This window comes from Manis javanica, chromosome 1 (assembly GCF_040802235.1).
Source record: "Manis javanica isolate MJ-LG chromosome 1, MJ_LKY, whole genome shotgun sequence".
NCBI classification, from domain to species: Eukaryota; Metazoa; Chordata; class Mammalia; order Pholidota; family Manidae; genus Manis; species Manis javanica.
Genome location: NC_133156.1, coordinates 64,889,324 through 64,914,639, shown reverse-complemented (window position 1 = coordinate 64,914,639; position 25,316 = coordinate 64,889,324). Strand labels below are relative to the sequence as shown.

The 25,316-nt window shown below is 40.2% G+C and overlaps 1 protein-coding gene across 2 annotated transcripts in view; it reads right to left on the bottom strand.

The window, feature by feature from the left end:
• FBXL17 (F-box and leucine rich repeat protein 17) overlaps positions 1-25,316 on the bottom strand; it is a 531,544-nt gene that overhangs the window by 10,829 nt on the left and 495,399 nt on the right. Inside the window, exon 8 of one of the 2 annotated variants that reach the window (XM_037011920.2) lies at positions 10,504-10,646. In XM_037011920.2, coding sequence (XP_036867815.2) covers positions 10,504-10,646 — 143 coding nt within the window. Of the gene's footprint in view, positions 1-10,503; positions 10,647-25,316 lie in introns of those variants that run through there. The other variant, XM_073233169.1, reaches the window with a different exon arrangement.

Genomic DNA, 25,316 nt, shown 5'->3' with positions numbered 1-25,316 from the left:
TGTATCACCAGTGTTTGAAATGTGTGTATGGATGAGGGATGAATTAAACTGTGTCTGCACCCAAGAGTGCAAACAAGAACACAGTGGTTCTCAGCCCAAATGCTCATTAGAATCACCTGGGAATCTTTTAAAAATGCCAAAGCCCAAGTGTTGTCCCAGACTAACTGTATCCAAATCTTGGCGATGTAGGACCTAGGCACCAGTATTTTTTAAAGTTCCCAGAGATTCCAATGTGTAGCTCATGTTGAGACCTACTGGTCTAAAGCTTCCAAGTGAAGAGCTCCTCCAGGGCCCTGGTGATCTCCAGATTCATAGGGAATTTGAAGGCAAGGTCTGAACAAAGGTTATTTAAAGGTCACTAGCACCCACCCCCTTCTGTGCTACCCTGCACAGTAAATTGAGTCAGGAGTTCTGGAGAAAAGAAACTGTTGCCCCAATAGCTTATTAGTCCATCTTTTTTCAAATATTCATCACTGCCTGAAAAAAGGTATATTAACTGAATGTGGTGACACGAGACTGGGCTCCTCTCCTCAGCACTGGTCTGAGATCTCTAGCTGGGCATGGCCAGAGGAGGCTGCCACCTGACCTACCAACAGCTAATGGAAGGAAGATTTGCCTAAACCCAGTTCTCACATGGACCTCGTGTCTCCTCAACGGACCATCCATGAGGTGGGAGGGCACACATGACTAAATACTTAATATAGTTTTAAGAAGAAAGGTTGATTATCTCATTGAATCCTAAAGGCCACCTGCTAAAAATGGGAGTCAGCTGATGACAGGCCACCCATAATGCACTGCGCTTGATGCATGAACCTTGTGAGCTCCTGAGGCCTCTAAAGATGTATCTTTTTAGACAGAGGTAAGAAATATTACACTTGGGTGGCAAAAAAACTCATCTAAAAATTCCAAAGTATAGAAAGAGACAGATACTGAGAATGCAATGAACCTGACAGAAGCGGGCTCATAAATTCAGTCAACTTTGTCAAATGCAGTCATTCCATTTCAGAATCTGCGATGATTGGAAGTGCTATGGTCTGTCAATATCGCAACAGGCCTGGCTTTGTGCTGTCTTTTTTTTTCGTGAAATGTGGGTTGCCTGTTAACACTAGCATTGGTTCTATTCACTTGAATTAGCACAGTGAGAAAGCAGCAAAGAACCTGGGAGGATGAGGATCACAGAAACGCCTGCGGTGTTAAGTGAGAATCGGGGCTCGCCAACCTGAAGCCTTAATTAGAGATTAGTGTGACAGGAGTCCAACAGCCAGGCTGTCAGAGAAAAATTAGTTACATGTTCATTCCCTGTTTCACCAAGTCACCCTCCATCAAGAATGATGTTTCAAGCTGAGTCTAAGGTCCAGGCATGCAGCCTTGCACAGGTCATTCTGAGGCCACAAACCACTGGCCACAGAATTGACCCATTGCACAAGTCTATACATATTTTTTTGGTATCTATTTGAGTGTTCAGTGCATAGATTTGCACGTGCTGTGCAGATGAGAACCAAAACAGACATGTGTGGGATAACAGGACAGAGAAAGCCACTTGGAGAGTCATCTGTGGCACTCTAAATGGTTCAGCAAAAGAATGACTATTTGGGAAAACCTGGGCTCTAATATGATAATTAGCATAGTCACTAAGTGAGCAGTAAGTGCAATGTATTTATGGAACACATTGCAATGTTTCTAAGCTAAACTCTCAAAGTTAAGCTGAAAAACATCATCGAGGAGGAAAACTCTCAGAACTAAAAGATGTGTTTTCATTTGTGCTCAATGGCTTTCTTGATTTCAGTTTTTATTTTCTTATATAAAGCCTAGTGTAGTGGTAATCACCAGTGGATACCTGATAAAAATCATCTTTCCAAAATTGAAGTTCACATCAGGTAGAATTTATTGGTTTGACCTGTTTCCTAAAATGAATCTATTATCAGGAAAAATTTATTCTGCATAAAAGTCATCTGTAAATCTACAGGTTAAAAAACCTGAAAGCAAGTGTTATTTTTGGTTTTCAGAAATGAGACTCTACATAAATCAGAGCATTTCAGGGTTAGGCTCTGAAGGATGCTGAGGCCAATCACATAGCTGATGCCTTTACTCTGTGACTGTCCTGAACCTCATGGGCTCTGGGCTACCCTCAGAATTCCCCAGCTATGGGAAACTGGCATTAAATCCAATGTGTCATCTTTCTTACTCATTTATTTATTTCCCTCTTACTCATCTATTTATTTCCATCCACAAAAGGTACTTTTTACAATCTATCAAATTATTAAGAAGCAGTGGGATCTCATGATTTTCAAACTTGTTTTAGATTTTGCAAGCCAAAATAATAAACAAAGTAAGTAAGTAAAGCAATAAAAGCAGCATTGCTGTGGCTGAATTCAGGTGCAAGGACCAAGCACCCTGCCCTCTCTGTCTCTCTGTCATTGTCAGAGGCCACAAGGAACCTCCTCGGGACCTTGGAGCTACTCAGAATGAAGATGAGGAATGCAGCTTGGTCCATCCATCCATCCATCATCCAGTACACACTTGTTTAGCAATTCTTATGTACCAGCCACTGTGGGAGCGCCTGGGAAGAGAACATGGAGGAGAAACCATGGAGCTTACATTCTAATGAGGGGGAGAGTGACGGACAGGAGAAAGGTAAGAATCAATCGCTGTAACAATTAAGAGCTAATATTTGTTGCTTATTTCATGTAAGGAACTTTGCACATCTTAATTTACTTAATTCTCTCCATAGCCCAAGGAATAGGTGCTACTTTTATTGCCACTTTACACCTGAAGGACTGGAGGTGCGGAGCAGCAGTACAGGAGATGCAGCTAGAGAAGCCAGCATGGCAGACAAGGGAAGGGCATTCTCATAAACAGGGGAGTGGTTACTGTGTGGATGCAGCTGCCAAGAGATGGGCAAGTTGTGAGCAGAGAAGTGGCCCTGGTTTGGTGACATGGAAGTCACCAGAAACCTTGAAAAGAGCAGAATCAGTGGTACGGTGAGGATGGAAATAGAATGTAAGGAGCTGTGAAAATACAGGGGCAAGTGTTGACGGGCAGTCCTTTTCAGAAGTTTAATGGGAGAGTGGCAGAAAACTAGGGCTGCAGAGGACACAGCTGAGAGCAGATGTGGGATCAAAGGGAGGGTCTTTAGGCAGAAGAAATCTAACTTTGGGTACCATTTTTAAAAATCAATTTGTAGTCTTACAGCATTGTAATTGTCTGCTTGCTTGTCTGTCTCCCCCAAGAAGAGACAATGGGGCAGAAACTATCTTGTTCACTGTTTTTTCTGACCTGTCACCTATCATAGTCACTGGAACACAGTAAGCGGTTCCACAGATACTTCTTGTGTAAGTGGACTTAATATAGGATAAAAATTAGGCAGGGGTGGGAAGAAGCTTAGGTGTTGTCTTGAAAAACACTTGCCAAGCAGAAGTTTCACCAGGCCCAGCAAGGCAGGCTTGAAAACCTGCTGCTGAATGGCCAGGCCTCCGCACAGGCTGAGCCATTTCCCCCAAAGGGCAGCAGCCCCTGGGTCTTTGGAGCCACTACAGGCGGTGTCCCTCTTTCAACTTTGGCAAGTCAGGTGCTTAGGAGTTCTAGGATCTAATCTGAGACCTGTTAAGAAATTGCTGTTACCTTTTCTATTTCTAAATTAGAAAAATAATATGATCCTACAATCTAATTTTTTTTTGTCTTATTACTTAAGCCAAATCAAAGTTACAAGGTGACTATTTACTGCAAAGCAGTGAGGCTCCCGGGTGCCCTCAGGCAAACTCCACCATACATTCTTTCACCCTCCAGCAGCTGGGGAACAGCAAGCCCTCTCCTTCCTCCTTTAAAGCAAACAAACAATTCCACTATACATCAATCCCATAACAAGAGAGCAAAACATAAGCAGCTACTTGCAGCTTACTCCCTTAAAAGGTTCTTGAGATACGTCAATTATCCCAAAGAAACACACCGAACAGATCCCAGCCTGGAGGCCGACTGGCTGGCTGACTTGGTGAGAGCCTACTCTCTGTTCGCAGGAGAAGATGGACCGGGGGGCCTCTAGGTTTCCTCTTCCTTTGCAAGTTGGACTGTGACTTAATGGGTCCTAACTATTAAAAAATAGCTTCTCTAGCTTCTCTTGTGTTTTAGAATTACCATCTGAGTTTCAGGGGCCTAGTTTCTCTTTGTAAGATCTTAGCATGTGAATTTCTATTCATGGTTAGAATATTATGAACCAAGTAGTTCATATCATGGTTAAATATCAGATACAAGATTCCAGAGCAGGCATGTGTATACGAATAGATAATAATGGTAATAATAAGGGCGGTAGACATTTACTGAGTGCTTACAGTGGGCGTGACTGTGGGCTCAGTGCTTCAATACAGTATCTGGTTTGATTTCACAGCAACCCTATGGGATAAATATACCCCCATTTTTCAGATGGTGAAACTAAGGCTTCTAGAGATTAAGTTGTCCAAGGTCCCACAGACAGTGAAGTGAAGGAAGTAGAACTAGAAAACCTAGTAGACTAACCCTGGTGCTCACCAATGTAACCTGTGCCGTAAGCTCCATGCCAGTGTTTCCTGGTTTAATACTTGAGAGCAGGAAAGGCCTTTCAGTTACCACCTCGTGGCAGCTCAGGTGAGTAGGGCCGGGGCAGGAGGAGATGGGAACGCTTGGCTGAAGCGGGGTTGAAGGGTAACCTCTGAATTTCAGCTGATGTGTTTTTCCCTTTTCAATTACCGCGAATAATCAGGGGAGGGCTGTAAAAATGTGTTTTAAAGTGCTCCTGTGTGAGATCACCTGGAGAAACTGTTCCATCAGCAAAAGGGCCAAGATGCTGATGCTTCAAGTGAAGGACTTGAATGCAGGCTTGAGAGCCCAGCTACACTCCCTCAGTCGTCCCCCGGGGCACAGGGCCTCGCGGGCTGCCCAGGCGAGGGTACGTCACTCACGACAGGACAGGCAGACCACACCTGTCTTAGTAGGAGGGAGTGTTTGGTTTTGTTTTTTTCACTTTATTGTCTTTGATAAGGCATACATTTTCAATCTTAAGTGTTGGCCAGGGGCAATCTGGAAACAGCTGTACAGAGGACGATGGGGAGAGGGGAGTCCCTGCAGGTACACACTTTGTTTCATGGCTGAATTGCTACTAAACCAGTCCTGGATACAGTGCCCCACAAATTATTTTTCCCTTAAACTGATTTTTCCAGTTAGTTCTGTACATTAGTTACAGAGGCCTATATTATTTTCCCCATAGGGCTTTCCTGCTCATGATTTCTAAACAAGCTGATAAAAACTCCATTTTCTCCACAGAAATATTTAGGTTGTTGAGGCTTTCTCTTACAATTACTTCCTGAAAAATGTAGTGGTCAAATTCTCCTGAATATTTTTACATTAAATTGGGCACACAAAACTTGGCCCTTGATATTTTAAGGTTGTAAAGTAGATTCTTGGCTTTACAGAGCTGACTGGCGTCTATTACTTGCTTTCTGTATTGGCTTCTCATTGATTTGATTAAATCTCTCTACCACTTAAATGAAGAACTCTGTGTGAAAACAAGGATTTCTTTTAACCTGAAGAAATCATTTCTTATGGAAAGAAATCGTGTATTTCACTCCTCTACTAAGTACTTCAGGAATTGGGGCAGGTGAGGAGAAAGGTCTTGGCAATGGCAGTTTGATGAGAAATGAATTAATTCGATTATTTCCATGGTGTGGATCAATAATAGCCTCCACAGAGGCCCCTGGCCCAAAGGCAGCTGGATAATCAATAGGATCACACAGAGGCTTCTCCTCCCCCAGCAGCCTCTCTGATCTTTTCTGGGCAGACTCTTCACGCCTGTGTAATTCTAATTTATGTCAACTGGAAATCAAAGAAATTCCAAGAGGCTTTGGTCATAGGACATTGGGTGAACCTTTCAAAATCTATTTATGTCTACTCCTTAGGTAACGTGGTCCCCACAGCCCTCCTGGTGCCTCTTGGGGCGAAGGAGAAGCCTCCCAGCATAAAGGCAGCTATCTGCTGCCAGCAAAGGCAGAGGAGGGCAGTTAGGTAAATCGAGGTACACTTTCTCTTTCCTATCTACAACTCTGCAGGGACAGAAGAACAAATGAGCATTTTAAGCAAAATGCGTTTCCAAGAGTGGCTCCCTCAATAATGCTCTTTAACGATACCCCAGACGCTGGCATTTTCAAATCAAATGAACAGTGTATAAAATTAGTTCTGCATGAAGTTAAGGAAAAAAAAAATAAAGTGAAAGGGAGCTTTTAAAAGCTCCAGCATTTCTCCATCCAACTGCTTTTCACAAGGGTTTGGCATTTGAGAATTGCTACATTTATGATGTTATTCGCTGCTCATAATTCAGGCCCTCTGTCTCCAAACTTCTGTATTAACACTCACTGCAGAGGTTTCCACCATGACATTTTATCACTGAGGTTTCTAGAACCAGCCAGGCAGCCTCTGGCGAGGTCTGGCTTCTCAGCCAGTGCCATGCCCCTGGGCTCCACCACCTTCTCACCAACCTCGAGCCCCCAAACATTTTTCATTAACCTTGAACATTGCATTTCCATTTGCCCTAAAGCTTTCCCATGAATTTTTCTGTCCTTCTCAGTTTTGTTCTCCATCCAACAGCCTTGTAAAGACATGAGGAAAATATCATACTATTAGAAGAAACAGATCTATATAGCACCTAGAATTCACTGAAGCTGCAAAAATGATTCCTATGACCAAAGCCCCTGACTGTCTTTAACTGTGGCAAGCAGAGTAAACCAACCTATTGCTCTTATTAGAGAATCCCATAGATTATACAAGAAGTTTTAACTAAACCACCAAAAAATGTGTGTTAAGTTGATAGGTGATTTCGGGTCAACTCTAATTCCCAAGGTCAAGTAAGCCTTTGAACAGTCTTTAAGGATATAAATTCACCCCAATTCATCAAAGCTGTCTCACACAGCGTTTTCTTCTCCTGGTCCTTACAATGCACTAAAGTTTAGGAGATTAAGTGGCGTCGGCTTCAAAACCCAAAGTAATGCCTCTAACATGCTTATCCATCCAGCAATCGGAAAAGCTACTCAACCCGGGGCTTCTGAATGCACTTCCTCCTTTTACAAATGCACAGGGAATGCTGCATTTGCCAAATGGCTGGAGGACTCCTCCCTGAGCCACCAGGGTCACAGCCAGATGAATGCACTGCAGTTTAGCTCAGACATGGTCTGATAATCCAAATACATGTTGTTTTCATCTGCAAAGAATATGTGTAATGTTTCTCATCTGTTCTTTGTTTACCCAGTGAGGGGGAGAGAAGGAAAACACTTTTTCCTACAACAAATACAATGAATTTTGTTATAATTCTTATAGTTCCTCAAAAGCTCAAGTGAGGAAAAAAGCTGAAGTTTGGTAGTGCTTCCAAATCAAAGATAAGTGGCCTCAAATGAGACTGACTGCATGTGAAAAAAAAATACAACTAGACTTCAGTATTTCTCAGACCCACAGGATCACAGAACATGAGCCTGGGACACACAGACTTTACACACCCATCTCTCCCCAGTGCAGTGATCCCACTGACAACAGTCTTGACAAGCGGGTTAATTGTGTAGACTACCGAGGGCCCTTGCTCCCTCCTCCAGCTCCAGCTGGTGCACAGAAAGGGGAAGAAGAAATAAAATTAGTGAGTTATTAGTGGTTAGCAGATTTAGTTAAGAGTGATAGGACCAAATTAATTTTGTTTTTTAATTCTTTGCTGGCACAGATGATCACAGTGAGGTAGATAGTGGATCTTTGTCTCCATATCCTTATCACAACTTCTCTGTGCTTCCTGTTTTGGTTCTTATTTTTCACCATCATTTTTCTTACTGCTTTCTTTTTATTTCCCTACCTTCAACTCACCCTTTTCTTCCATTGCAAGTCTTTCTTCATCCCTAGATCTGGTTAGTAAGTTGGTTATAAATACAGAGTGTCCTACAGAGGCAGTATTTTTCCTTTGTAAAGTGTGTAAGACAATGTAATTATTGACATCTTTGTATAGAAAATAATAATCGAGATTTTAAACCTAAGTAAGAAAAAGGTAAAAAGGTCTCATCTTCTCTAGTCTGAGTTTATTATTTTCCTTTTTTTGATTTCCTTTCAAAATGTGATAGTGGGCAATACAATTTTTTCTCATTTGGAAAATCCAATATCAAAATACAGATTAATATAATGACAACGATAAGGATAATCAGTAACACTAAGCACTTCATAAATAACAAACATTCTAAGGGCTTGATTATGTTCATTCATTTAAGTGCTCACAGCACTTCTACAAGATAGGTACTATTATTATTGTCTCCATTTTACAAACAAGGGAAGGAGGCACTGAGACATTAGATAACTGCTCAAGACGTCACAACGAAGTGCAGAGCCCAGATCTGAGCCTGAACTCTGGTTCCAGAATCCATACCTTCAACTACTGACCTCTTTTCTTTGCTACTCAAGTATTTCTTGAATCTTAATAAAAATTTTAAATCTTGAGATGGATAGCATAATACAAATGTTGAAAGCTGAATGGCTACTTACTCTAGACTTCCATCTAACTACATCAACAAGCAGGCTATTACACACAAGGCTTTACATTTTGTGTGCAGTTTGGAAACCTCTTCCATCCTCACAGAACCTGTTATGTCTGACTCTGGGCTGACTTCAGCCAAAGACGCAGGCAGCAAGGCTGGGCCAGCACCACCTACCCTGGGCTGTGCTGCATCTGGCTGAGGTCAGGCAGCATGTGCTGGGGCCAGTGGGCCCTCTGAGCCGCTCACTGGCTGCTTAATGGATTCAGAGGCTGCCTGAGGGAAGGGCTAAAACCTGCAGAATTACCACTAACCAGATAGCCACCCCATCTAACTCTGGACTAATGTGCATTTGGGTAGAAAAGGATCCATTCCTTAGCTTAAAATAAGCAAAATGTTGGTCAGCAAATATGTCTGAAATAATTGTCTTCTGTACAGCTGAAACATACATTTCTACAACTCATCTCTGAAGGTGGAGCTGATCTCAACAATTCTAAAGAGTACAGACTAGAAATATGGTGATTTCCGAGAACAGCTATGGAAACAGACTCATTTTGAATGCGTACATTTGGGTGTCCTTGGCCTGACAGTACTCACGCAGCAGTTTCTACTCAAAGCTGAGGAGTCTGCTGTCACTATTTCAAGTTTCTAGAATACTCTTCCTACTGTGGACCCTTTAACTTTTTTTTAACAGAAGTGATTTAAAAATGACAGGGTTAGTAGCAGTATTAGGTTAGTTAGTGAACTTGGAGTAAGACTTGCAACTTCTGAGTCTCAGTGTTAGTAACAAAGTCAGCTTTCTAGGCTGGGCTGAGAACAATAATAAAATCTCTCTAAACATAACTAACTGGCAAAGGCCTCATATAAGTTGGAATTTTAAAGCATCTAGAGAAAAGAACCAGGTCAATTAACAAAAATGATAAAGCACACAGAGGATTTGGGCCATTCTTCTATTTGCCCCCATATTTGCTACATTTAGAAGACGCATGTCCTTGGAGAGGCATATATATTTAGTTTCACTTTCTTTTGCTAGATTTGTCACCATTTGCAAAAGTGGCACACATGTGTAAATTATACGATGCCAGCACTTTCTGAGTAAGTATCTGAGGTGCATCTTTTCCAAGGAAGGAGCCTGAAGACTGCCCCCAGGGTGTGCCTTGAGCCCTGGACACAGATGCCAAAGGCCTGGGGTAAAGTCTTGGAAAAGTGGCCTCAGACTTGGTCTTTCTGAGCCTCCATTTTCTCTCCTTTATAGTACAAATAACTATTGCTTAGACTTGTTATAGGGAAAACTAAGGGGAAAGCACCTTTTTAGTGCCTGGTGATCAATACAGATTTTTATCATCTTTCTTCTCAGTCTTCAAAGGGCCCCTTCAAAGGTGACACAATTCCTCAAAACTCATGCTCACATCTCTGGCCAGCTCACAGACCTTCAGCAGGATCTCTGGGACCATTTCTCCTCATGTGCTAAAAGTGGTATCTTAAATATGGAAAGAGGCAAATTCTCACACAATATCCCCTCATGGGCCCCTTTCTTGCCCACAAAATGGCCAGAACACACAGATGTTGAGCACTGAAATTGTACACATCAAATTGCAAAAAAACCACTTGGCACTGTTCTTTACTCTTTCCTGTTGCAGGAAACTTGGAACCCAGAACAGATTTTACTGTCAGATCCTGCATGTCGTAGTCGGCCATGCAAACATTTTAAGTTTGGGTCCATGGACTTCTGGATAGGAGGAATCTAAGTTGACTGTGCATGTGAGAGCTTTTTCTTTCTGCATAAGCACAAAATTCATTTTTAAACAGAGAAATGGAAAAGCAAACTCTATTAGTTTAGAAAAACAGGCATCTTATAATACATAGCTGTAATACTACATATTATATGCACGTACACATACATATATATAGGCAAAAGAAAATATAGCAGCAGGCTATTAACTAAACTGATTAATAGAAAACAAACTTGATAGGCAACTCTTACTTTATCGCATCTCATCAGCCCCAAGTATCTCAGGGATTTGCTGCTCTGCGCAATCAGAGTGGCTCCTTGGTCTGTGATTTCTTTACACCATCCAACATCCACAGTCTCTATTGTCATGCTGTGTCGCCCAATGGCTATCAGTGCTGTAAGGAAGGACCAAGAGAAAGCAAGCAAGCATGTTAGCAGTGCGAGGGATCACTTATCTTATTAGGACTATTTCTCTCATTTCCTCACTAAATTTGTTCCTGAACATTGTGTGTAAATGAATGTTTTGTAAATGAAATGAAATTTGAAATGCTTTTGGAAAGCTTGCTCTATGACAAACCCTTTTACAAAGTAAATAATCACTCCATAATTGCCCTTTCATTGAAACACAAACTCTTATCAGTTTTACTCATTACAAGGTTACCTGTACTTTCAAACCTTCATATCTGCAGAAGGAATAAGTTGAATTACACATATAACATTACAGAAACCCCAAGAAGAAACTAAACTCTACCTAAGATCATTTTAATAATTTTTTAGAAGAAAAATCCATGTAAACACCATTTTGAGGTGTGTTAAACCACATATGAATTTCTTTACCAGTTGGCATAATTTCTTCCATCTGCCCATCATATGTAAAATATAAGAGCATGTAATATTTTTCTCATTAGTCTTCCTTGAGACTGTTAGGAATTAAGAGTACATTATACATATAGTTCAATTTAATTGGTGCCGTGCTAGAGTGCAGTAAAGGGAATGCATTTGTTCTGGTGAATTTCCTCACCATATCAGAAGTCTTCCTTCTATTTACATAAGATGAAGCTTGTTATATGAAACCTATGGCAGTATGTCTGGTCTTTTTGACTGTTTAGCACTGTACCACTATTCAAGCACGGATACTTATCCCATAATCTATGATATGCACTACTTATCACGGCTCCACACCCCTCACCCTGTCAGAGCCACCAATCCGTGAATGTGGTTCTTTGCTACGGACTTCTGATTTGATAGACAAGCACACCTCCACATTTGTGGAGCAGAAAAACACATTTCAGTACCTCCAGCCAAGTCTACGGTACATTGGTTTGTAAATGAAAACTCTGAAAACAATGCACACATATTAAAAAGGAAAGAAAAATTGTTTGCTAATTATTTCCTCATTCAAGATAGGGTGAGATGATTTCTGTGACATTAAAGGCGGATATTTTCCAATTGACTAGATTGATAAGAGCAGAGTGAATTACTCATGCAAAAAAATATTAACTCTTTCAGCTCATAGAAAATGATACTTGGCAAAATCTCTTGGCTAATTATCTCAGTAACTTTTTTTTTTAACTAGAAAACTCATACCCATGCATTCAAGTATCAAAGCACTCCTAAGTAGCCAGATATTTAAAATTTACAAAGATGAAATCATGAATCCAGTGTCTTCCAGTGAAAATGCTATAAAGGAAGAAAAGAATGTATTCCTGGAAGATCCTCATGTCACCAGTTTGTTCATGCTCCCTCATATTTGCACAGCTATTCTGGCATTTCCTTTTCAAAGGAGGTGGGGTGGGTGGGGGGAAATCTGTCAAAGGTTTCCTGAATGGTCTGAGGTATATTTTTGTGTAGTAGAAGCAATATCCCAGGTTAATCATGTTGGTGTCTCTGACCTAAGAAAAATGCTGTTATGTCTGGTTTTGTCATAACTTTCATTGGTTATGATATCCTGAGGAGCTCCTACGATAAATGAAGTATAAGAGACATAAAAGAAATTTCTTTCAATACAAAGTGCTCAAGCTGTGATTTCAAAAGATGACAATGCATAAGTTGCTGGATGGCCCCAGGTGGGTAGACTGCGTATTTTTATTGAGGTTTGAGGCTAAAATATGAAAGCCCCGCACACAGAGGAAGGTGAACCAACGCCCGGAGGAGCTTTCAGAGGCTGCTGTGTAAGCAAACGAGGTGTCGATAGATAGCTAGTGATCCTAAGTGCCAAAAACACTGGCATTTGGTATTTCCTGTTTTTTTCTTTCTTGTCCAAATTAGATTAAACAGTAAATAAGACAACTGAAGATAAGTCAGGGTATTGTTTTTGTTTTGACATAGTTCTATTTACTGAGGTAAGAATTAAACTTTATTATTCCCTAATTCATTCATTTAGTCAGCAAACACCTCATAAGCACCCACCCTAGAGCATTTTCTCCAGTATTTATTGACTATCCACATGCTAGGCCCTGGGCTGCGAATTTAGGTGTATTACCTCCTTTAATCCTACAGCAATCTTACAAAGTCTTAAAGTTATTTCCACTGAAAGATCAAGAACCTGAGCCCCAGAAAGGCTGAACAGCTTTCCCACAAACACAAGGTACTAGTGGGGGAGAGGGTAGTAAGCTGAGCTGGCTCTAAGCTCTGGCTGCACATCAGAGTTATGAAGTCAGAATCATGGGGTCGGGCACCAAGCAGCTTTAATATGCTACACTTCCAGCATTTGTGACTGTGGGGTGACACTGGGCCTGCGATGGGTGCTGGGGACAGAGAGAGGCACAGAGCTCAGAGGCTGGTTGAGAGGGATCGGAAGGGGCAGTGTCAGGTGGACATGACAAAGAGCCAAGTAAACAGGCACAATACAATGTTCATTTCCCACCTCTTTCCATCACTTTTTAGATCCCAAGTCAAAGGTCAGCTTCTCAGAACGGATACCCCATCATTTACTGCTTTTCAAGTGTTATTATTAATTTGTTTATTTAATTTACTTTTTTGTGGCCCATCTCCTCCATTACAATGACAGCTCATATTTACCACTGTATGCCCAGCATCCAGCTGTGCCTGATACAGAGTTGGTTCTTAAAAATATTAGTTGAACATGTCAATGGCTATAATGTGGTTGGCCTGTTATGGGGGCATGCCAAGGCCATGGGAGGCCCGGACTCTTCAGTGGAGGGGAGAGAACATGGGAGCCCTTCCAGGAGAGCTGAGCTAGGTCTTGAGGGATGAATAAGGATTCCCCAGGAAAACAAGGAGGGAGGGCAAGTATGTCAGGCTAAGGAAACAGCAACATACGTAAGGAGAGAGATGTAAAAGGACAGGGAGGGAAAACTACATGTCCTGGTGTGTGGCTGAAATAAAAACAGGTGGCAAGATTTATTCCTGAAATACTCATCCAATGACTAATGGCACTGGTTTAGGCATAAGAGATACAAAGAACAAGAAAAATAAGCAGAGTCCTTGATGTCATGAAGCTTATGTTCTAGAACAGATAGATGTGAAACAAATAAACAACTTAGAAATAAATAAGTGGACAAAAGTATATATAACTCTGAACTGTAACAAATGCTCTTTAAGAAAGAGACTGATCATAGTATGAATAACATTTACACGGGGGGGCAGTGCACTGGGGAGAGTCTTTCCCATGAGGCTCCTTTTAATCCCTCCAATAGTCCTGCAAAACTGAGGTTAAACCCCCCACCAAGGCCCCATCCCTGGTTAAGTGTCAGAACCGGGGTGCACACTTTAATAGTTTGGTTCGCTCCAAAGGCAGTGCCCATTTTATTAGCACCAGCACCCAGGGTGGCAGAGGAGCCTGTGTACATTCAGAATGTATTTCCCTTTACCACCGGTCAGGACTTAAACATTACAGTTTATAGGTAGCCAGGTATTTACCCTGGGACCCAACAGAACCTTTCAATTGCAAAATATACACTGAATCATTTGCCTCTCTGTGACTACATCCTACCTATGCGTGTGTTTTCACTGTGGCCACGAGCTAGCTGTGAAACCTGTAGTGTAGTGTGGCTTCAACTTACTTCATTTCCAGCCCCACTGCTTAGCAGATGCCTGGCCTCAGGACAACACTGGACTTCCCTGAGTTCCGGCTTCCCCACCTGGACTGTGGGGATGCTGCTTCCATGTCCCACTGCCTTCACAGGGTTGGCTGGAGGTTCAAATGAGGTAATATATGCAAGAGACTTTGTACTACATACATGTCATGATTTATTTGGTATTTCCCCAAGCTATTCTAGAGTGGCGCAGCTGATAAAAAATGAAAAGATTTGAAAGAGTCATGAAAAATAAAAAGCTCTGGCAAATGAGAGCATTATACAAGGACTTCATCATACTGCTAGGGCTCTTGGACTGCCCCCTCTCCATCGATGATCGTGAACTTTGTAGACTGCTCCTGGGATGATAGGGCTGAAAATGAAATGTGTGATGACTGCCTTCACTAGGGGCTGTTGACACATTATACTGGTATTTAGTGAGCCTTGAAAAGGGATAAATTATGCAAGACTAATTCCTAATCCCAATGCAGTTTCAATATACTTTTTTTATGAACTAAGGGCAGTTAATAAGTGAAATTTTGATGTTACACAAATTAAAAGCTGAAGTTCAGTAACTTATATAATGATCAAGGTTATACATCAACCTGCTAAAAGGCTTTTCCATAGGTATACAAAGTGACTGAAAGACAGGAGAACATACATACTCAATTTTGAGTAAGAAATACTTTTTCTAGGAACCCACCCTTAAAATATACTTCTAATAATACAAAACTACAAATACACAAGTTCATTCCATTGAAGCATTGGTTGTAATTGCAAAATAGTGGAAACAGCCTAAATGCCCACGCATAGGAGAGTGGTTAGATAAACTATGCAACAGTCTCGCTATCAAATACTACGCAGCTGTGAAAACATGAATGAGGGGAGATCACAGATTCCAAATCATTCGGTGAAAAAGCAAAGTGAATAAGATTTTATGCGGTGTGCTACTTCCATATAAAAGAGAATACAATAAAAAAAGGCATGAATCTGCTCACTTGTGAAAAAGGAGCAGAGGAACAATAAACAAGAGACTACAGAGGCTACTTAATTATAGGAGGTTGGTGGGGAAAGAGGAGGAAAGAGGTGGCACAAAAGGGGAAGTGGGTGAGGAGGGGCAGACATTTGCACTGTCTCTTTGGACAGAAGTTTGATTCTCTGAACCATGGCGATGTTTAACCCAGATGAGTAATATAAACACACTAAATGGAAAGGGAGTTAAGGATTAAGCCATGAAAAACATTATTTTGACTGGATATATGTAAGGTTAAAACCAAAAAGACCTGACAGCAAATACAGTAGCTAGTAAATCTATTTCTCACAGGCATGTGAGTTGCAATTCAGTAACTAAGTTATGTATAATCTAGGATTGTAAATAATGAGAGCCAGTCTTTACTGTTAAAGAGAGAAGTTACAAATAAGACAAGGGGAAAGGCTTATGATGAACCTGTGGTATTAAACTGGAATCAGAGATATTAGAATAAACTCATGGTTGTGTGTGTGGTTATAAATATATTTATATGTATTACAGAGCTATACAGATACAGACATAACTAACAGATAGGATGTATGTGCATGCATGGTTCAGTACACACACATGCAGTTCTCCCCCTTTTGTTTTTTGGCTGAGGGCTCAGGAGCATGGGCACTTCGGTAGCAATGATCTACCAGCACTGGTGATCTTGGTTTCTAAGTATCTTTCTACCATAAGAGGAATTAGGGCTTCTTAATGAAATAGTTGATTCCTGACTGGGGCAGGGAAAAAACAAGATGAGTCTGGAACATCTTGTGATATCAGAAAAAAAGAGATGCTTAAAAAAGAATGACTGTCAAAAAGGTTCAGGATCCGATCAGAAGAAGCTGCTTATGGCCACAGCTGGAACTACTAGAGCAGCAAAATAAAAAATGACATTACTGGACTATAATTCAGAAAATTAAATAAGTATCCACAAGTCCATTCTGATAAAAACAGATGGATGGGTAGGTTGGTAAGTAGATAGATAGATAGATAGATAGATAGACAGACAGACAGATAGATAGTCAAGAAAGGGCCATGCTTCCTCACAGAAAAATTCTCTACAGAAAAATTAATAAATGTAGAAGGAATGAGGGAAATACAAAAGCATCATCAGGCAAAGACCACAGTAACAACTGTTGCAGGCTAAATCCACCAGCAGATGCTAAAATCAGTGGGTGAAAGTCTTATGAGAAACAGAATACTGGCATTGTGCCAAAGGTATGCATCAATTACAAAGGGAAAAAATGTAACTTCACGGTGGAGAGACCCAGCAGAGAACACCTTAACCAAATGGCCAGGTTAGCCTCGCTAGTAATTACACACAGAGACATCATGTGACACTGGACCACTCCTGCCAAAATGAATAATCTCAATTTACTCGTAAGAAAAGATTACACAAACTCACAGAAACATCTTACAAAATCATTCACCAGTATGCACCAGATGGGTCAAGATAATGAAATGTAAGAAAAGAATGAGGAAGTGTCATAGACTGGAAGAGACTAAGGGGCATGACAACTAAATATAATATGGGATCCCGTTCCGGATCCAGGAACGACAAGGAAGTTAGGGGAAAAGACTAGTAAAACTCAAATAAGATCGTAGTTTAACCTTATTGTTTCAATGTTAATTTCATGGTTTAATAATTGTACCACGGTTATATAAACTGATAACATTAGAGGTGACCTGGTGAAAAGTATACATGAATGGTCTACTATTTTTGCAACTTTTCTGTAATTCTAAAGTTATTTTTAAAACCACAGAAAAGCTAACAATAGATAACAAGTGAAATACGTAGAGAACTAAATTTTTTAAAATAAAAGAAGATATTATTTTCACAATGAACAACCTGCTATATAAATGTCAGGACTAAAAATACATTTTTTTCCTCATTGGAGGAAAATTAGTCAGATGAGGGCATTAACAAGTGACCTGCATGTGCCATTTTGTCCTTTGTGGTTCTATATTCTGCTGTAGATCTGTGTTCCTGTAACAAAATCAGAAGAAATGCCCTAGTGCTTGAAAGAATTTGGGTTAAAATTTAACAGTAGGATTAACATCTTTCATGTAATACTTGGATAAAAGCCATTTGCAAAGAAATTTCTTGGCATGGATACAAAGAGATAAATATGAAAAGTGCTCTTCTTTGTGGAAGCGACAGAAGCTCCAAAAACAAAGGAAATGACACTTTCAGAGACATTTGTTGTTGAGTGATGGTTCCTGTGAAGGCTTTCTCCACCCTGCAGGGACTACAGCAGCGGCTCCGAGCCCTGGCAGTTCAGGAGAATCACAGGTGCCTAGAAAAAGTACAGATGCCTGAGTCCCACCCCTGGAGACTGTGGTTCAGGGGATGCTATATAAAAGCTCCTGTGATCCCGATGTGCAGCTAGGGCTGAGAACCACCGGAACAGAATAACCTACAACTTGGGCAAAGTCAGTCAACTAAAAACAGAAGACTCATTTATAAGGATATAAATAGCTGGTAGGTTCTGATATTTTAAAACAACTTTGCCTCTCAAACAGTAGTGACCTCTTGTACATAATCTAGTACTTTTTTAATCCTTTATTTCCAGTGTGTATCCTTTCCTTCCTTTTTTATACGTTATTATTATACTCTCCCATTATTAGGTATTAAACTTGACAGGGATCTTCCCACATTGTCCTTTTTTGTAAATGTTTTCCACTACTTCAACACACTTCTTTATATTTCTAATGCAACACTTATCAGACTTTGTTTTATACTAGAATTTATCAACATGCCTGTCTTTCCACTAGATTGTCATCAAGTCTTTGAAGCAGTGAATGTGGAGAATGCTTTTCTAGGACCTCTGAATCTCTGAATATCAAATGTCACTCATTTTTGACAGTTTTAAGGAATTTTGTGAAGGTATGACTTGCATGCATAACAAATCCCAGGCTTGATGGATTTTGACAAAGCTAACACAGCTGAGAGGGCACTATCAGCACTCCTGATGTCCCCTTGTCTCCTATTCCAGTCACCACTCTTCCCCTAGTAAGGATAACCACTTTCCTTACTTCCAACCACACACACTGGCATTCTTGTTTTTGAGCTTCATATAGAGTCAAACACTCTTGTTTCTGGTTTTGTAGCTGTCCTTTATGTTCACGAGATTCATCCTCATTGTTAGTGTCCTGGTGGTTCATTTATACGTGCTGTATAGTATCCCATTCTCCTGTGCATGAACACTTAGGCAGTCCCTACTTGTTGGCTTTTTCACTTGGGTAAATACCTATGAGTGGAATTTCTGGATCATATAGTATGTGTATGTTTAACTTCATAAGAAACTGCCATAATGTTTTCCAAACTGGCCATACATTGTCACCAGTAATATATGAAGGTTCTGGTGTTTCCATATCCTTGCTAATACTTGGTAATGTCTTGTCTCTTTGATTATGCCATTCTAATGGGTGTGAAGTGGTACCTCACTGCAAGTTTTAATCTTCATTTCTCTAAAGACTAACCACACTGTGCATCTTTTTGTGGTGTTATACAAACATTATTTCTAAATTCTAGCATAGTGCCTTTCAAGTATCAAAAGGTATCTATTAAATTGATGAGGAAGGAAAGGCATATAGATAACTTGATCATTAGACTATAGCAAAGAAGAACTTTTTGGACAATAGATAATTTTCCATGTAAGATAAGGCATAGTACCAGTAAAGTAAATAGTCAATCCTCTAGAGACATGAAAAATCTTAAAGTTTCTTAAAATAAGAAAGTAAATTCAGGAAAAATATAGGATTATAGGAACTTCCGAAATGCTCACTTATCTGTAGAAATTTCAAAGACAGTGGAGTATGCTTTCTTTGGGAAATCTAAACCGCTGAAAATCAAAGGAACAATAAATACAATACAGAAATTTCCAACAATGATGGATAACAGAGTGAAGACTTTGAATTGTGCAAGAATCTTCAAGACACTGCACATAGAGGCATTCATTTTACCTAACTCTGCTTACTGAGTTCAGACAGGAACATGTAAGCACTGTGTGATTCAAAGAGAGCAAGCTGGCTGTGGCCCTTGACCTTTTGAGGATGGGGCTCTCCTGCCCTATACATAGTGAAATGGAAATGCAAGCATTATTTATAGGCCGCGTCTGTTCTCCTTCCTATGAGATAAACAAGTCCATGGAAAAGAATTCAAGTGAAGAATTTTTTTTTAAAAAAAGGTCTTTAAATGCATCAGAAGCAATGATGAGTATTTTTCTCCCTTTATCCCTTCCTAATTATTTTTATTTTAATAGCAGAAAGATACAAATCTGATTGTGTAGGTGGAAACTATTTCTGAATATGTGACTTCCAAAAATGTAATGAACAAGAGGCATATTTAGAACTAACCTCCAGTAACAGGCATCTGCTACAATGCTCTGGTTCTCCGTGGTGCTGTGTTTGGTGGTAACCAACCCTTTGCGTGGAGTGTGAGGTTCCCCTGACAATACCCTTATTAAATTTTAGAATTCAAGATGAGGAAGAAAAAAAAGCCTTTCCACTCTAATATTAGCCAAGAACCTAAAGTCCCTAGTTCAATGATTCTTTTTTATTCCAGCCTGCATAAATACATATATTACTTATCAAAGAATTATGCATCCTTTTCAAAATCCTGACATTATATTAGATTTCCTCATTTTATGAGAAGTGATTTCTGGGCTTCAATATGTACGTTTGTGGATATAGAAAAGTACATTAGTGTCTCTGTCATACATCTGCCTTGTCCACCTTTCTCAACTGAATTTTCCAGACCAACGTCAAGACAGAGCATCGGTTTCCAGCAGGCATTGGCTACAAACACTTACCTGAGGCGGCGTGCAGCAGAGCAGGATGTGATTTAAGCAACTGCTGCTTAAGAGATGCTGCGGTTGGTGACCAACATCTGTGTTGCCGGATTGCCCAAGAGACACTGTGAAAGCATCTCAATATCAAAGGGAAGGAGACCAAAGTAAGAGGGAAGAGAGTGGGCGGACGTCAGCAAAGTGAATATATTACCTGAGTCCCTACTAGGTATAGAAACATTTTAGGAACTGGAGATAAAGAGAGCAAATCCTTGCCCTTGTGGAGCTCGTATTATGAATACAAATAAATCATCAGTATACATGGTTTTTCAGGTGGTGACAGTGCTTTGGAGAAAAAGAAAGCAGGGGCCAAGGTGGGGAGTGCTGCAATCTTAATTAGGGTGGACAGGGAAGGCCTCACAGAAAAAGGGACCTTCGAACGAAGATCTGAAGGGGCATGGGAGCACGCCCACCAGGTATCTATGGGAAAAGCATGCCATGTGGACTACATTGAATTCCAAGGCCATGGGGTAGGAAGGTTGCTGGCTTGTTTTAGAGTAAGGAAAGGAGCAAGCCAGTGAGTAGTGTGGATGAGATTGGGGAGTTAATGGAAAAGGGGGCAGACAAAACATCTTTAAGCTATTTTAATGACTAAATGAAATTGGAATCCATTGGAGAACTTGTGGCAGAGGAGTCATATGATCTAACTTAAATTTTCAAAGGACTTCTCCAGTTCCGGGTTGAGAACAGACATAAGGAGGCAAGAACGGAAGTAGGGAGACCAGTAAGGAGGCCACGGCAGTGATCCAGACGAGAAATGATGGTGGCATAGCCCAGGGCCGCACAGGGGGCATGGGGAGGAGTTGAATTATGAAAAGATTTTAAAGAGGACCAACAGTATTCACTGATGGATTGGATGTTGAGTGAGAGAAAGAGAAGAGTCAAGAATATTAAATCTTTTTTTGGTTCTAAGATTTGAAAGCCATTTCCTACATGGCATTTTTACATAGCTTTTCTTTGTGTTCTATGTCCAAGTATCCTTGTATTAATGGGAATCTATTGGTTTCTTCTATGGATATAAACTCCACTCAGAGGGATAAGACTACCTTTACTCATCTTTATTTATCATCACTGTCTAGCATAGGGTCTTTACTGGTTAGTATTCAATGTATGTCCCTTTAAATATGTGTATGTTAGATATCACAATTGTAAACATTTAGGAGGATAAACTCAGAAAGGAGTCTTGTTTGTGTTCCTAGAATTCATGTTCATTTTTTTTTACTCAAACTATTTAATGAGCAGCTACAGTATGTCATTGACTGATGTCTGTAGATATCTTTGGGGCAGATTATTGTTAATGAATACTTTCCCTTATATGTTTTTGCATTTAAAAAATTTCAACACTAGGCATGTTTTACTTCTACAAAGGAAGCAAAAACCAGTTTTCAAGAAGATGTGCTGGACAGGTCACTTAGTTTTACCAGAGTAAATTGAAAAATTTGATATTTCTTACAATGGGTTTCTCTCTAACCCAGTGTTTCTCAAGGTAAACACATTTACTGGTGCAAAATTTTAATGGCAAAAATCACGTGAAACCCTGTGAAAAAAGCATAAAGTCATTTGCAAACTAAAACTAAAGTTCAGTTATCCCTGACTGTAACCACAGCAGTTGTAACTCAGGGGCTGGTGTCCAGAGCATGGATTAACTGAGATACTGGTAATAATTTCTGCTTGTGGGCATTTCTGCCATAAAAAGGGCAAAGGAAATAAAAACATGAAATTCAAAGCGTTTCAAGTTGAGTTTTAAAGTTTAGTGGAGAACTCGATTTCAAAGTAGAGAACCCTACATGTTCTGTAATCCTTTGTTTTCAGTGGGGAGGGAGAGTCCCAGCTCTGGATCTGCTCACGGGGGAACTTGGGCCATACACGCAGTGTGTATGCGTAACACACGAGCACATTCACAGATTAGACACACAATGCACACTGTTCATAGGCGCTGCCGACCCACAGCAGGCTGGCCTCGAAGCCAAAGGTGACGTTTCTGGTCCATTATTTACATGGACATTTACAAGGGCCTGGGTCCTAGAAATGTATTCACGTGGTAATAGGTATCTGTACAATCTGTTAAGGCAAGATGCTTTTACATTCTTTTTCTTAGAGAAAGGCCTCAAATTGTTTAAATCTCAGGCCCTGCAAGATCCTGAATTTGTCCCTGCCCCTGACCATAAATATTCTGATTCACTGCCTTTGGGGGTGGATAGGATACTAGGAGACTATCTTTGTCTTTTTTCTCTATTTTAATGTTACCAAGTGATTTTGATACAAAGCCAGGTTTGGAAATCACTAGCGAAGGACTACAGACTGATCAGTTTAATGAGTCCCTGACATCTAGGTAGTATTTCTTTCTGGAGCTTTGCCACCATTGATTGGGACATAAACCATATAACACTATGTAGTTTGGAAAAAGCTGACAATTGGCAACATTCCCTTCCACATTGCAGTGATGAATCACATAACCCTCTGTGCCGAGTAATTAACTATCCATTTGTATGTACTGGCTGCGGAGACACAGTTCTTTTCAATGAGGAAAGAAGGGAATTTGGACATAGCATTAACAGTTGTTAATTCCAAGCAAATAGAGTAAATTGGATTTATTAAAGAGTGTGTGTGTGTGGATTTTTTCCCTAGGAGTTGATATAATTTGTCTAGCTTTCTAATTACAGCTGAGACAGAAAATGGCTGAACCCAAAGACCTCTCACAGTATCTAATAAACTTTTACTTACAGGGAGAATATTTCTTGGGTTGGAGAATGACAAATAATTTACTAAGCTTTTCCTGAAAGATAGCTAAAGGTGTTTCACCTATATCTAGCTGATGAATTAGCTTTAGCTAATAATCAGTGTCATGAGACAGGGAAGAAGCAGCCTGTAATTACTTTGAAAGGAATGAAGGAACAGATCTGATAAAGAAACTAAATCAGCTAATTCCTCTAGGGGCATACTGAATGGGAGAGAAGCTTACTTTACTGCAAGTTTAAAGTAAGGCAAAGATAGGGGCATTGGTAGTTTTTACCTGCCTGGCATCCATTCCCACTTTCTGGTAACAAACCCTCAATTTTCCTTTCCATAGGCACAGCTGGGACACTGTAATCTGAAATATCTATACTCACTTTTTTCGCTGCCAAATTAAGATAACTTTATTCAGTTACATGATATCTAATTGGTCCAACAAATGACTCTACTGCTGCTGTAAAAATGGCAAACTTATTGTAAAAATTAAATCAATAAAATAAAGTACACAAAAGCTTTAAAATCCCCAAATCCCACCATCCAGAAATACCATCACTAACATTTGGTAAGCATTCTTCCAGCACTGTCTGCATATAGACAGAGCAAAAGAAAAATGGTTGCAGAAATCTTACATATAATCACACATGTTGAAAAAAAGTAATTTTGTACTTGATATTTTACTTGAATTTAGCCAAAATAAAGAAACTGAATTGAAAACTAAAAGAATTGTAGAACTTCACTTAAATGTTTATCATAGAAGATAATTTTTAGGAGAGGCTACATAAATTAAGAAAAATTCTTATGAAAACCTTTAAGAATTTGGAGCATTTAAAAAATGCTGCACTTCAACCTCAGACGGAATCTATTGACTCCATTTAGGAAAGATGAGAAAACTGGCAGGCATTTCTCCCTCTTCCTTCCTCCTCTCTTATTTGTTAGCTGTATTATTATTTTTACATTGTCAGGTTTCAATGTTTCCATCTGCTTTTGTAACCGCAGTTCTCATGGTTGTCTTTGCTCTGGTTCTACATTAAATGGGTGTGAATACCATCAGTTTCTCCATCATGCTTTTTTTTTCAAGCGTGAGATCTTTTTCTGATTAATCTTGGGTGTCTAGATATCATCTTTAATTAGTTTTGGTTTGTCTTTTAGAAGAATTCATCACATATTCCCCAAGTTCTTGAATGCTTGAGAGACTGTTACCTTATGATGAAGGAGCAGCATGGCTAACTATTACATTTTGGGGTCATACTTATTTTTGCCTTCAGAGCTTTACAGAAAGGTGCTTTGGTTTTGCTGTGGAGAAACCTAGGTCCAACCTGATTTTTCCCCCTTCACAAGTGTCTTGCTTTTAATGTCTGGAAGCTTTAACATTCCTCCTCTCTCTCTCTTAGGATCAATACTTTTATCAAGACATGTCTTGATTACTCTCATTTTTTTCCAGGCACTTGGCAGACCCTTTCAATTTCTGTAGATTCAAAATATTTTAGGCACAGATCTATGTGTTTCACTCTTGTCCTGTTGGCCCTACTTCTCCACACCTTCCTCACCCCTTGCAAGTGATGCAAATAAAATGCTAGGAATAGATGCTGTAAAGGATCCTGTGTGTGTTCAAGTCCTGTGACTGACTGGGGCTGGTTATCTGTGGCGAATGTGGGGAGGTAATGAGCTAGAGCTGTCTCTAACAACTAAGTGGTGTCTAATATCCTCATCACAAGTCTGTTGCATCCTGTATCCTGACACACCTGTCCTCTCAGGTTTCCATGTTCAAAGTGCCAGTGATAACAAAATGGTTTGAGTCATTTTGTGTTGAATCGTGGCACTTTCTGCTTCTCTCCCTTAGTCACCCACTCCATTCCTGGTGGTCTCCCTGATTCTGGAGCAAGGTGGCAGATGATGGAGACGGCTCACCAACCCGGTTACTCCTTCGGTGACCTCCTCCCCAACAATTTGAAATGTGAAACTGAGACCCAATAAGGCCATTCCCACCTCTTCAGGATGCAGCTGCTTGCCTGTTCTCCGAGGAGAGTGCTGACGGCTTTTCTTCTGTTACCTGCACCACCACTGCTTCCTCTAAGCCCCGTTTTTCTGCTTGTTTACTTTCCTATCTTTCTTTTATGTTGAAAGTTTTCTCAAATGTCTGGTTACTTTGAGATCTTTGGCCATATCACTTGGGGTTTCTGGAGTATCTGATGCCTTTGAGTGCTGAGACTTGCTGGGGTTTGGTGCAGCCAATAAGCTCTAGTTTATGAGGTCCTCTGTTTTATTAAGACAGGGAGCACTCTTTCTGTTTTTTAAAACATGTTGACATCTCTCATCTCTTCTTATCCCCTTTCCTATTCTCTTTGTCTTAAAAAAATCCCATTAATGTCATTTTAGTAAGATTTTAGAAGGGAGAAGAGATAAATGCCTGTGGTCTATCAGCCATTT